The sequence below is a fragment of the Muntiacus reevesi genome, chromosome 2, assembly GCF_963930625.1.
Source record: "Muntiacus reevesi chromosome 2, mMunRee1.1, whole genome shotgun sequence".
Taxonomy (NCBI): Eukaryota; Metazoa; Chordata; class Mammalia; order Artiodactyla; family Cervidae; genus Muntiacus; species Muntiacus reevesi.
In genome coordinates this window covers 181,959,344-181,971,664 of record NC_089250.1, presented here as the reverse complement: position 1 = coordinate 181,971,664, position 12,321 = coordinate 181,959,344, and the positions used below count along the sequence as shown (strand labels likewise).

General features: G+C 43.4%; 1 protein-coding gene and 1 non-coding gene across 2 annotated transcripts; both read right to left on the bottom strand.

Annotated features, from left to right (window-relative positions):
- Window positions 1–3,203: 3,203 nt before the first annotated feature.
- Window positions 3,204–4,160, bottom strand: OR1F1 (olfactory receptor family 1 subfamily F member 1). The gene has a single exon (XM_065919273.1). It carries the CDS (start codon window positions 4,158–4,160, stop codon window positions 3,204–3,206), a length of 957 nt encoding a protein of 318 aa, XP_065775345.1.
- Window positions 4,161–11,937: 7,777 nt separating this feature from the next.
- On the bottom strand, window positions 11,938–12,010 carry TRNAK-CUU (transfer RNA lysine (anticodon CUU)). Its single transcript has one exon. It is a non-coding gene; the product is annotated as a tRNA-Lys (tRNA).
- Between the last annotated feature and the right edge of the window lie 311 nt (window positions 12,011–12,321).

The window sequence follows — 12,321 nt, the reverse complement described above, 5'->3', positions numbered from 1 at the left end:
ACACACCGTTTCTATCTTCCAGTGCTGTTCATTATAGAAACATCCTTGAAGAAATGGTCTGGAACAAAAGAAGTGAATGTCTCTGGTCACAAAATGTGCACAAAAGCAATAAACACATGGAGAACTGTGTCTTACAAAGCATGTATTAATTTTATACTCATGTTTCTTTTTAATAAATTTATTTATTTATTTTTCACTGAACTACGTCTTCCTTGCTGCACGGGGACTTTCTCTAGCTGTGGAGAGTGGGGGTTACTCCCTAGTTTCGAGGCTTCTCATTGCTATGGCTTCTCTTGTTTCAGAGTCTGGGCTCCAGAGTGAGGGCATCAGGGGTTGTGGCAACAGGCTTAGTTGCCCCGCGAAAGGTGTGGAATCTTCCTGGACCAGGGATGGAACCCATGTCCCCTGCATCGGCAGGTGGATTTTTAACCGCTGGATTACCAGGGAAGTCTGTTTCCTTTATTTTTAACAGTGAATGGGAGATGGAGACATTCAGCATTGACTATTCTTTCTAAGTACAGAATTATATTTTAATTTTCTCTAGTGTACTAGAAGCTTAAAAAAAAAAAAAGATACTGACACAGGGAAAGAACCCTTCATCAAGTCAACTATTTTAGAAAGTCTGAGAGAATGAATCAACACAAGCTGAAAGGAAGTAGAGATGTGATTTTAATATTAACGAAAGCCTGCTTTAAGATGAAAAAAAGGGTTAAAGAGAATAAAGATCTTTCAGTTACTAACAGATACAATCTATGATGAATGTATAACATTCATGAAGTTCCATGCCCTCCATAACCCAGCATCAAATCAAAAGATAAAATCTATTAATGTACAGAGAGAAAATAGTTGAAATGTTTATTACTTTACAGATCAATCAACATCCAAATATTATAGAGACAATAGTTAAAATGCTCATTACTTTACAAATCAATCAATATCCAAATATTGTCATCTTCATATACACTTATTTGAATCCTGTTTCACAGATACAGCTATGATGTAGAAGAAACCTGATTGAAGTCCATTCCACATAAAAAAGACTCCAAGGATCCAGCAGGAATCTCAAAGGTAGAAGGGTAAATATGAGCTGGGTGTTCACGGGCAGAGCTGGTTTGACACAGTGGAGCTGGGAGCTGCCGTGTATGGAGCCACCATGGAGCAGAGTCAGAATTTTATGGAGGATAAAATAAACTTGACCTCCAATAGCTGTGACCCTCCAATAGCTGTTTTGCTGCAGCAAAACAGGCCTCCAGGAGATCAAACAAGATCAAGGTTCAGTAGCTACACTGGGTTCTAGCATCTCACACAATCATTGCCTTGGGCGGGTCCAACTTCTGGTTCTCTCTCTCCACCTGGCAGTAGAAAGCAAGACTGACTGACTCCTTTGAGTGAAATTCTGAGATGCTCTGACACCGAGAGAGGTACTGGACTTCCTGATAGTTTTATCAGGTGGAGTGGGGCAGAAATAATGAAGAAATAAAGGAATGATGACCTTAATTTTTACTCCAAGCTGGGGCAATAGGTATGTATGCTGACTGACACTAAGGAACACAAAGATTTCTACACCAGGAAGTGTACAGTTGTGTTATTAATAGCACAGAGACACTTTAAGTTGTCCAGAGTCAAGGAATAAATAAATTGCATCCACAGGTGGATAAAATATTATATGGCCATTCAAATCAAATTTCTAAGACTTTTACTGACATGGGAAGAAGGAGGTGGAAAATAAGAACACAAATGGGAAAAGTGCGGCCAACTTTTCTAAAGCTACATTTATGTGTAATACTGAAGTTATCTTGGAACAGCAAATTTACAAGTTATTTTGATCTTCTTCTTAGTGATTTTTTTATGTTCCATAGTATGTAGGTATTACCTGTCAAGTAACAAAAGTGATTTTTAAATGGGGAAAATTTTAAACTCCTTCTCAAGCAAGAATGTTCAAATTAAAAGCTAAGGAAAAGATTTCCCTGGTGATCTAGGGGTAAAGAACTTGCCTTCCAATGTGGGAGATGCATATTCCATCCCTGGCTGGGGACCTAAGATGGTATATGCCTCTGGGTAACGCAGTCCCTTCACTGCAACAAAGACCCCGTGCAGCCAAAATAGATAAAAGTTTAGGCGACATTCATTCATCCTTTTTTTTTTTTTTTCTTCTTTCAGCTAGATCTGAGTATTGCCTTTGATCTAAGAGCAGTGCCAGACACTGGGGAATAGGGTGAATAGCATGTGAATTTGGGTATGGACTGTCTCATAATATGTAGGAAATCCTTGTGGAGGGGAAGAATAAACCAAAGAAAAAACAGCTCGAGAATCAGAAGGGCTCGTGGAGGACGAGGTGGCACTTGACTTGGTTTGAAGGTGTGGCAGAGGGTTGCTAGCCAGGGAGGAAAGCAGCGGGCGTGGGTCCCAGCAGAAGGAAGAGCACATGTTGATTTGGAGTCCTGGTATCAAATATTGCCCGGATGACCCCGCCCCCTAAGGCCAGACAGCCAATCAGGATGCTCACAGGGGGTTTCCGCATTCTGCGCCGCTTCGCCTGTCATACTCTGAACCAAAAGTCCACCTGAGCCTCTGAGCCTGAAATATTACTATCGACTTTGGTCCTCATATTTCACTCGGTTGCTTCTTTATCTGCGTCTCATAACTACTCTTGTGAGCGTTTTTGTGACCCAATCTTTATGACTCATCATGACAGAGAGCATATAAGATGATGGAGATCAGCGATTCTTCATCCTGACTGCACAGTGGAATCGCGAGATTTCCAAAATCTCAGTGTTGGGGCCCCACTTCCAGAGATTTTTATCTATTTGATGTCTGTGCTGGGACCTGGACATCAGTGGGTCGTAACATCCAGGTGTCTTTAATATTCAAAAATATGTGGAACATGTATCTTTCTAAACATACCACTTAAAAATTAAAAAATTGGGTGTGGCTGTAAAATAATTCAAAAGTTAGTCATTAAAAAAAACCACGTCTTTACTTGGTAGATGCAGCAGGGTTATGGGTGAATTAGGTCAACAAATAAATAATGATTGTCTTCTACATGCCCCTAGCACAGACATAAAAATGTTTCCTTCCAGACTGCCCTTGGCAAAATGGCTCAACAGATACCCAGTTGATAAGAAAATAAATCTGCATGGGGAGGAGGCTCAGTTTTTTGTTTTGGTTTTTTCTTTTCATTTATTTTTATTAGTTGGGGAGGCTCAGTTTTGATTCTCTCCTGAGACAGAAAACATTTTCCTGCCAACCACTTTTCCAAGAGCCCTTTTCAAGTCCCTGTTCCTCAGGCTGTAGATGAAAGGATTCAGCATGGGGGTCACCACTGTGTACATCACAGTAGCTGCAGTGTCCTTCTCTGACGAGTGGGAGGACAAAGGGTTGAAATACACAGCAATGATGGTGCCGTAGAAGAGGGAAACCACAGCCAGGTGGGAGCCACAGGTGGAGAAGGCTTTCCATCTCCCCTTTGTGGATGGGATCCTCAGGACAGCACAGGTGATAAGGACATATGAAGCCAGGATGCAAATGAAGGGGGTGATCATGATCAGGGCACCCTCAGTCAGTATCATCACCTCATTGAGGTGTGTGTCAGAGCAGGAGAGTTTGAGGAGGGGAGTCACATCACAGAAGAAGTGGGGGATGGCATTGTCTGCACAGAAGGAGAGTCGAGCCATCAGCAGGGTGTGCAACAGGACATTCAAGTTGGCGATGATCCACGACCCAGCGACCAGCAGGACACAGAGCTGGGGGGTCATCTTTGCTGAGTAGTGTAAGGGGTGGCATACAGCCACAAAGCGGTCATAGGCCATCACAGCCAGGAGGAAATTGTCTATGTCCACGAACATGAAAACAAAGTACATCTGCGTGAGACACCCAGAGAAAGAGATGGTCTGGCTCCTGAGTACGTGGTTGGCCAGCACCTTGGGGACAGTGGTGGAGGAGAAGCAGGTGTCCACAAAGGACAGGTTGCAGAGGAAGAAGTACATGGGGATGTGCAGGCGGGAGTCCACACTGATGGCCAGGAGGATGAGCAGGTTTCCCAGGACCGTGGCCAGGTACATGGTGAGGAAGAGCAGGAAGAGGAGCTGCTGCTGCTGGGGCTGCCTGGAGAGCCCCAGGAGGAGGAACTCAGAGACTCTCGACTGGTTCGCCTCTCCCATGGGGCCAGGAGCCAGAAGCAGACAGCAGCAGGAAAAATTCAAAAGCCGGGAAAATGATGGTCAAAATGGGACAATTAAGAAGAATGCAAGGAGAAAGGCCGTGGTATTAACACCTTGCTGAGGCATTAGCACTTTTCTCCTGTTTTGTGCCTCTTGTATTAGCAAAATGAGGGCAGTTTCCTTATGCTCGTGCTGTACCTCTAGAAGGACATCGAGAGAATGTGACAGTGGTTTTGTCCATAATTTTTGTGTATGTTTAAACTTTCTACCATAATCATGTATTTTTTAATGTAAGTATCAGAAACACTACAGATACAGGGATATTAATGGAGACTTTATTATTTATGATGAGTGCTGGATAACACAAGTGTAAATGGTTAACATAGAGACTGACATGTAGTAAGCATATACCCTGAAACAGAGTGCTGATGTCATTGATATTAATATCATTAGAGATGTTGCCTTAGAGAATATTTTTTAGTTCCCTTATCTCTAATCTGTAGCTGTTACACATTCCTAGCACACCTGCTCTGAGGATATCGTGATCAATCAAAAACTGCTCTCAAGGTGGTATCGCAGATATGATAGTATCGCTGCTACTCCTTCCTGGGCTCAAATTTCTGGATAATTTACAGAGTTCTGAGCCAGCTTTTTCGGCTATGTGTGCTGAGCTCCCTAACACAAATTTGTAAAACTAAAATGGAAATTGGCAGAAACTCGGTCTGTTTGTTTTCCCCACAGTTCAGGGTCTCATAAACAGATAAAACATGCAGGCTATGCCTCCTGGGCAGGAACTGCAGATGAGCTCAGAACTGTTTCTACAGAGCCACTAAAAGGAAGATGTAATGAGGGGTGCCCCCTTAAGGCTTTACACCCTAGGGATGTAAATAAATAAATTTACATAAATAAATAAATGATTGAGGAAGTCCCACCCATCTGACCCTTACCCAGGAAGAATGGTAGTCTTCACGGTCCCCAGAATCCCCATGTTTGCTTCTTTTTTCTAGACCTGGCGAGAGATTTTTTTCTAAAGGAGAGGGACTCAGCTTTGGGTTTTTCAGGCTGAGTTTGCATGAACAAGGGGCTGGGGTGCACAGATACAGCCCTTTGTGCAGGAAGGATGTTTGGGTATCACTCAGCCATCTCTTTACAGGCGACTAGATGGCCACTAGGGCCTCGTGCCCTGAGGGCCTCATTAGAGACAAGCCAATAGTCATTCTCTCCTCTCCTCTGTGGGCTTTTTTTTGGATCCAACACTAATAATAAAGACCTGTCATCAGAGTTATATAATTGCTGCTTCAGGACTTGGCAACACTGGAAATGATGCAATCTTGGGGACTGTCAGTAGCCGCAACCCTTCTGCAAGAGAAAACTCCCAGTTCTATATTTTATCCCCCACCTAGCCTTGCTGGGAAATACACATGAAGCTTGGATAAGGGTTAAATTTTGGATCACCTAGATCAGTACTGAATTCCAGACCCACATCATCAGTTGTATGACCTTGAGAAAGCTACCAATCTTCAGAGAATTACAAATTTTCACTCTCTGTAGAAAGGAGAAATAATAATCACCTTGCAGAATTGTGAGATTAAATGAGGTAATTTATGTTAAACACCCATGACCTCTAACTTCATCAATGCGCTAGGCTAGGACCATATCCACTGGGTGGAGGTTAAAGGTATTTGTGATATTTATACCCTTTGTTTTCTGCTTAATCACCTGTGTTTTGGATAAATAACATTTGGAAATAGTGTCACATATTTATCTTCATATGTCAATAGTTATTTTTACAGTGGGTCAGTGGAAAAATCTTTCATTCTATATTTTAATTTGGGAGTAAATGAGGTAGAAATAGGAAACATTGTTGAGTTCATTTATAAATTGGTAGAACATGGATGTTAATGAGGAACAGAGAATTCCCGAGTCCAATACATAGTGCTCTATTTGTTCTGAGGGCAAGATCTGGCTTTAAGATGCCCAATAAAGCCTTTAATCTTATGCATTGCAATTTATTTTCCTGAGTTGATAGTATTAAAGAATTACTCATAAAAACCACACACCTGGGTCATAAGTGACAGTTGACATTCCTTTAAAAAAAAAATGTCCTTTAGACAACAGAGTGTTTCTGCTTCCCTGGTGGCTCAGAGGTAAAGCATCTGCCCAAAATGCGGGAGACCTGGGTTCAATCCTTGGGTCGGGAAGATCCCCTGGAGAAGGAAATGGCAAGCCACTCTGATACTCTTGCCTGAAAAATCCCATGGACAGAGAAGCCTGGTAGGCTACAGTCCATAGGGTTGCACAGAGTCAGACATGACTGAGCGACTTCACTTTCACTTTCTAGCTAGTTATCTACTACTTGGGTTATTGATCATCAATATATTTCCCATGCTAACTATGGCATGTTAATAAACATCTTTAACCTGCTCCCAGTAAGTCAAAGGGTTTCCCAGGTGGTGCTAGTGGTAAAGGACGCAACTGCCAATGCAGGAGACAAACGTGGGTTCAATTCATGGGTTGGGAGGATGCCCTGGAGGAGGGCATGGCGACCCACTCCAGTATTCTTGTTTGGGGAGTCCCATGGACAGAGGAGCCTGGCAGCCTACTAACCATGTGGTTGCAAAGAGTCGGACATGGTTGAAGTGACCCAGCACGCATGCAGTAACTCAAAATGAGAATCTCAGGACTGTAATAAGCCTTCATGTCTCCATCAGATACATACTATGACATCAAGTTCTCTGCATTCCATCTCCAAAAATAGGCGAATGTCCCCACATACAAAATTAATTATCAAAGATCTGGGGAGGGGGAGGAGAATGGTGACTGGATTATCAGCTTAAGGAGAAATAGACTCTGTTGGCTGATGTAACTGCAAAGTCCAAAGTTATTCTTGCAAAGCCTGTGTGTTTCAGACAGGGCTAGATTCAGGGGCCCAAACAATGATATCAGGACCTGTATTTCTCTATCCCCTACTCTGTTTGCTTCTGTTTGTCTTCGCTCTGCAGACTCTCTCTAAGTGGCAAGAAGGTAGCCACCAGTACCTCCCTCACATCTTCCCAGACTAACCATTGAAGGGCACTTCTCTCAGTTTATTGGCACTGTTGTAAGGCAAGACTATGATCAATCCTTCCTGAATCATATGCCCAGATCAGAATTAACCATGCCTGATGGGAAAGTGAGGTATTCTGGTCAACGTGGGTCATAAACCCAGCCTATTCCATATGGGAATTTAGTGGGGGAAATTTACCACAAGGACTAAATGGAGGCGAGGAGGAGTTTCCCAAATATATTCAAAAGAAAAAAGAAAGGAAAGAAATGGGAAGGAATGCTATGGAACATATATATATATATGTTCCATATATATATACATAGAACACAAACATATGTTTTATATATATATAATAAGCAAAATAAAATATATAAATATCAGTTACTATAATCCACTAGAGTCACTCCATCAACTGACCTGAGTTAAGCAAAGGATTGGAGAAGGAATACTCAAGACACAAGAGTAAATTAGTAAGCTATTTTAAAAGTTAAAGTGAACTAAAAAAACCAAAAACCATAATTAATGACAATCCAGTAGCATTCATCATGCCTAGCACCCAGATCTTGGTTTCTAAATACCACTCTCTACTAAAAGGAAACAGGATTTCTTACAGAAAGGGCTGCTTCCAGATTTGGGCAGAAAAAAAGTAAGGTGAGTGAGTCTAGGACATTATGTGTGTGCCAAAAAATAAGGAAATGCTCAAAAGTCCAATGTGGACATATATGAACTGCAAATGACTTTCAAATGGATCACCATATCCATATGTGATGCTTAATGTACTATTTTATTTTATTTTGCCCTGCCATGAGGCTTGTGGGGTCTTAATTCCCTGACCAGAGATTCAACCCATGCCCTGGGCAGTGAGAGCATGCAATCATAAACCACTGGATCACCAGAGAATTCCCTGTACTATTCTTTCAACTTTCAATTTTCTTCAGGATTGAAAATTTTCAAATTGAAGATTTGTGATAAACATAGATTTTTGAAAATAAACAAAGATGCTAGCTTGAAAGGGCTCTCCCACTGGTTGAATCTGGAATAATTTAAGCATCAAAGAATAGGGAATTCCTTGGATGGCCAATGGTTAGGACTCTGGGCTTTCACTGTGGAGGGGGCAGTTTTCCACCCCGGGTGTGAGAACTAAGATCCCACAAGCTGCATAGCGCAGCCAAACAAAGCAAAACAAAAACCTATAAGTGATTATAAACTACTCCTTTATTTATATATCTCTGGCTGTGCTGGGTCTTTATTGCTGTGCAGGCTTTTGTTTCTGTGCAACTCTCCAGAGTTGCCTGTGCAAGGGCCTCTCATTGTGATGGGTCTAGAACTCAGGCTCAGTAGCGGTGGTTCCCAGGCTTAATTGCTCTTCTGCGTTTTCTATCCTTTTCTATCCTCCCAGCCCAGTGGTCAAACCCTTGTCTCCTGCATTGGTAGGTGGATTCTTTACCACAGAGTCCTACCAAGTGTTGGGACCAGCGCAACAACGAACCAACCTGAGGGAGCGTTGCCGCTGAAGAATACGGAAAAATAAGACTCATAAATAAGGTGGGGATCAGGGGGCTGAGCTGCTCGCAGGCAAAAGCCCAGATCCTAATCCTTGCAAGCCTTTTATTGCTAACATCTACTTCCTTGCACATGCTCTAGAGATATCTGTTTTTTTACAATCTCAGATCAGGGATAAAGAATTACAATGCACAGTCCTCAAAGTCAAACCTTCAGGCCTTTCATGACTCCGTTTAGCCCTTCAGCTAGTGACAACCTTTCTCAGCAACTCCCTCAAGACTCTGGTTACGAGAACAGTCACTAATGGCTTTCCATCAGTCACATCAGTACTTCAACATCTTGTTTTCAAGATGTTTTTCCATGATGTACTTTTTACTGCTCCCAGCCCTTTGCCTGGGAGTGATGAGAAAGTCATTCTTATTTTTCAAAGAAGCCCCGTTATAGTACAGGCCTATGCATAGCATATTCCCTACACCAAGGAAGCCCTATAAGTGATTATAAAATATTAAATATTTTAAAGTTTGTGAATCAATATTAACGCTATTTTTAAAAGAGAAAAATTTAAGATAATTTGCCATAAGTAAGTTTTTTAAGTGTCAGTCACTCAGACCTGTCCGACTCTGTGCGACCCCATTGACTGTAGCCCCCCAGAATCCTCTGTCCAGCGATTTTCCAGGCAAGAACACCGGAGTGGGTTGCCATGCCCCCCTTCAGGGGATCTTCCCGACCAAGGGACCGAACCAGATCTCCTGAAGAACAGAAGGTGAAAATGAACAATTAAAGGAATGAACTTAGCATTTACTCTTTTTCTTCTTCCTTCTCCTTCTCTCCCTCCCCTCCCTCTTTCTCTTCTTTAGGACAGTTAGTGATAATTCGTCATTGCTTCGGGAAAGGGAGTCGTCCAGGGGCTCTGGGTGGGGCAGGTCCGCCTCTCCTTCACCATCACAGGCTGCGCAGGACGGCGCGATGCGCAGGGCGGATGGCGGCCGCGCGCAACTCCGGCGGTACTTGTTCTTTCGGATCAAGTGCGGGCGGCTGCGGCGTATGGCTCGGACGGTCGTGGGGCTGGTTGTCCGCACATAGAAGGGGCCGGCTTTCGCGGGCCGGATCTCTGCTTGCAGTCAGCCGTTTGCAGTCAGCGGCGGCTCCGCGCTCGCAATCTTGGATTGAATGAGCCCGTCTTAACCGAAGGTGTTGGGGGCCTTCGGCCTATTGGGTTCGATGCTGAGTCTGCTTGTTCCTCCTGACCTAGAAGCTGGAGCGGTTCCACCCGTTCAACCCTTGCTTATGAGCCTACAGGGCGGCAACTCCTCTCCTTACGACGGAGGGACACGGGAAAAAGCGAGAAGTTCATTATACAGACTATGCCTGTTAAGAAATACAGAAAACGGAGAGAACTAGAAAAGATGCTGATTGCAGGCAGGAAAATATACCATTTAAGACCTGCTTTTATGAAGTCACTACCACCAACCCTCTTTACCAGTGAAACAACAGTTACCAAGTTACCAGAAAACGTTAGTAATACTTCCAACTCCAGTGCAACACCATAGGATTTGTTGAAGCCTTTTCTTTCCAACTTCACCAGCAAGAAATCTGGCTCCTGCTAGTCTCAATATATTAACGTATTTGTGAAGTCCTTTTGTTGTTTTGTTTTTCAGTCGCTAACTCTTTGCGATCCCATGGACTGCAGCACACCAGGCTTCCCTGTCCTTCACTATCTCCTGGTGTTTGCTCAAACTCATGTCCATTGAGTTGGTGATACCATCCAACCATCTCATCCTCTGTCGTCCCCTTCTCCTCTTGCCATCAATCTTTCCCAGCATCAAGGTCTTTTCCAACGAGTCAGGCGGCCACTTCAGGTGGCCCAAGTACTGGAGCTTCAGCTTCAGCATTTGTCCTTCCAATGAATATTCAAGGTTGATTTTCTTTAGGATTGACTGCTTTGGTCTTCCTGTAGTAAAAGGGACTCTCGAGTTTTCTCCAGCACCACAGTTCAAAAACATCAATTCTTTGGCACTCAGCCTTCTTTATGGTTCAGCTGTCACATCCAAACATGATTACTGGAAGAACCATAGCTTTGACTAGATAGACCGTTGTCAGCAAAGTCCCCTGTACACAGCCTATTTCCTGACCTTACCAGGCTGCCTTCTGAGTTGGCTGTCTCAGGATGAAATGACCCAGTCATCTGGCCCTTGTCCAGTTAGCCCTCCTGTAAGATTCCACATGTGAACTGTTTGTACCAATATATTTGCCCTCAATTCTTTAGACAAATGACTCCAACCAGAAACAACTTTGCCTCCCAGAGGATTTTGGACAGTGTATGGAGACATCGTTGGTTGTCACAAGGAGGCTACTGATATCTAGAGGCCAAGGATGCTGCTAAACATTCTGCCATGAACAGGCAACCCTCCTTCCCCCCACCCCCCATAGAACCATCTGATTCAAAATTTCAAAAGTACAGAGGTTGAGATCATAATACATCTCACTGATAATTTGTATATTATTATGTGGGAAATTATAATTTGGTTATGGCTCAGCAGGTAAAGAATCTGCCTGCAGTGCAGGAGACAAGCAGACCTGGGTTCAGTCCCTTGGTGGGCAAGATCCCCTGGAGGAGGAAGATGGCAGCCCAATCCAGTTATTCTTGCCTGGAAAATCCCATGGACAGAGGAGCCTGGTAGGCTACAGCCCAAGGGGCCGAAAATATTTGGACATGACTGGGCGACTAAGCACAGATAAGATAAAATATATTATTAAAGTTGACTTCATTTTTAAGAATTTAATAAGGCTACTAGAAAAAATTTTCTAAAATATTTATTTATTTGGCGGCACCAGGTCTAGTAGAGGCATGCGGGGGTCTTTAGTTGAGGCAGCGGGATCTAGTGCACAACCTGGCCACTTGCATTGTGAGCACAGAGTCTTAGCCCCTGAACCATGAGGGAAGCCCCTACTAGAAAATTGTTCATTACAAATGTGACATTTGCTGCTTCCAGGATTCCCTCAGGAGGCATTATATCTGGCTGTACTTTTTTATCCTGTTTTCTTTTTTGTAATTGTTTTCTTGGTTGCCCTTTTTAAAAATTGATATAGTACTATAGATGCCATCTTTCTAAGTCTTGCTAAATTTAAAAACTTTTATTCAAAGACTATTTCTGGTATGTATTTAAGAGAATCCTGGCTTTTGCGCCTTCCCCGACAAAAAGGAAAAAAAAAAGAAAAAAGACTGTACACCCAATGTGGGGCTCGAACCCACAACCCTGAGATTAAGAGTTGCATGCTCTACCGACTGAGCTAGCCAGGCTCACATGGACTCTACCTCCCTCCAGGAGAAAGTGTGTGCCTACTACCTGACAAAACCCTGACGATGAAGTGGGAGCATCACCGACAGCGGCTGCAGGAGGATGAAGAGTTCCGTCAGAGCGGGGACTCCTTGGGCCGGGAGCTGGCGAAACCCGATGAGCTGGTGCTGTGCTGCCTGGCGGGGAGCATGCATCTTCCCATAAGCTCTGGACCCCAAACGTGTCCCAGAATACCAGCGGTCACTCGCCTAACAGTCATCCATTCACTCAAGTGTTGACTGAACGCTTAATGTATGCCAAGCACTGAGGATAC

Excerpts from the sequence above, each read along its gene's own strand:
- OR1F1 (XM_065919273.1), bottom strand. The coding sequence starts at position 4,160 with ATGGGAGAGGCGAACCAGTCGAGAGTCTCTGAGTTCCTCCTCCTGGGG.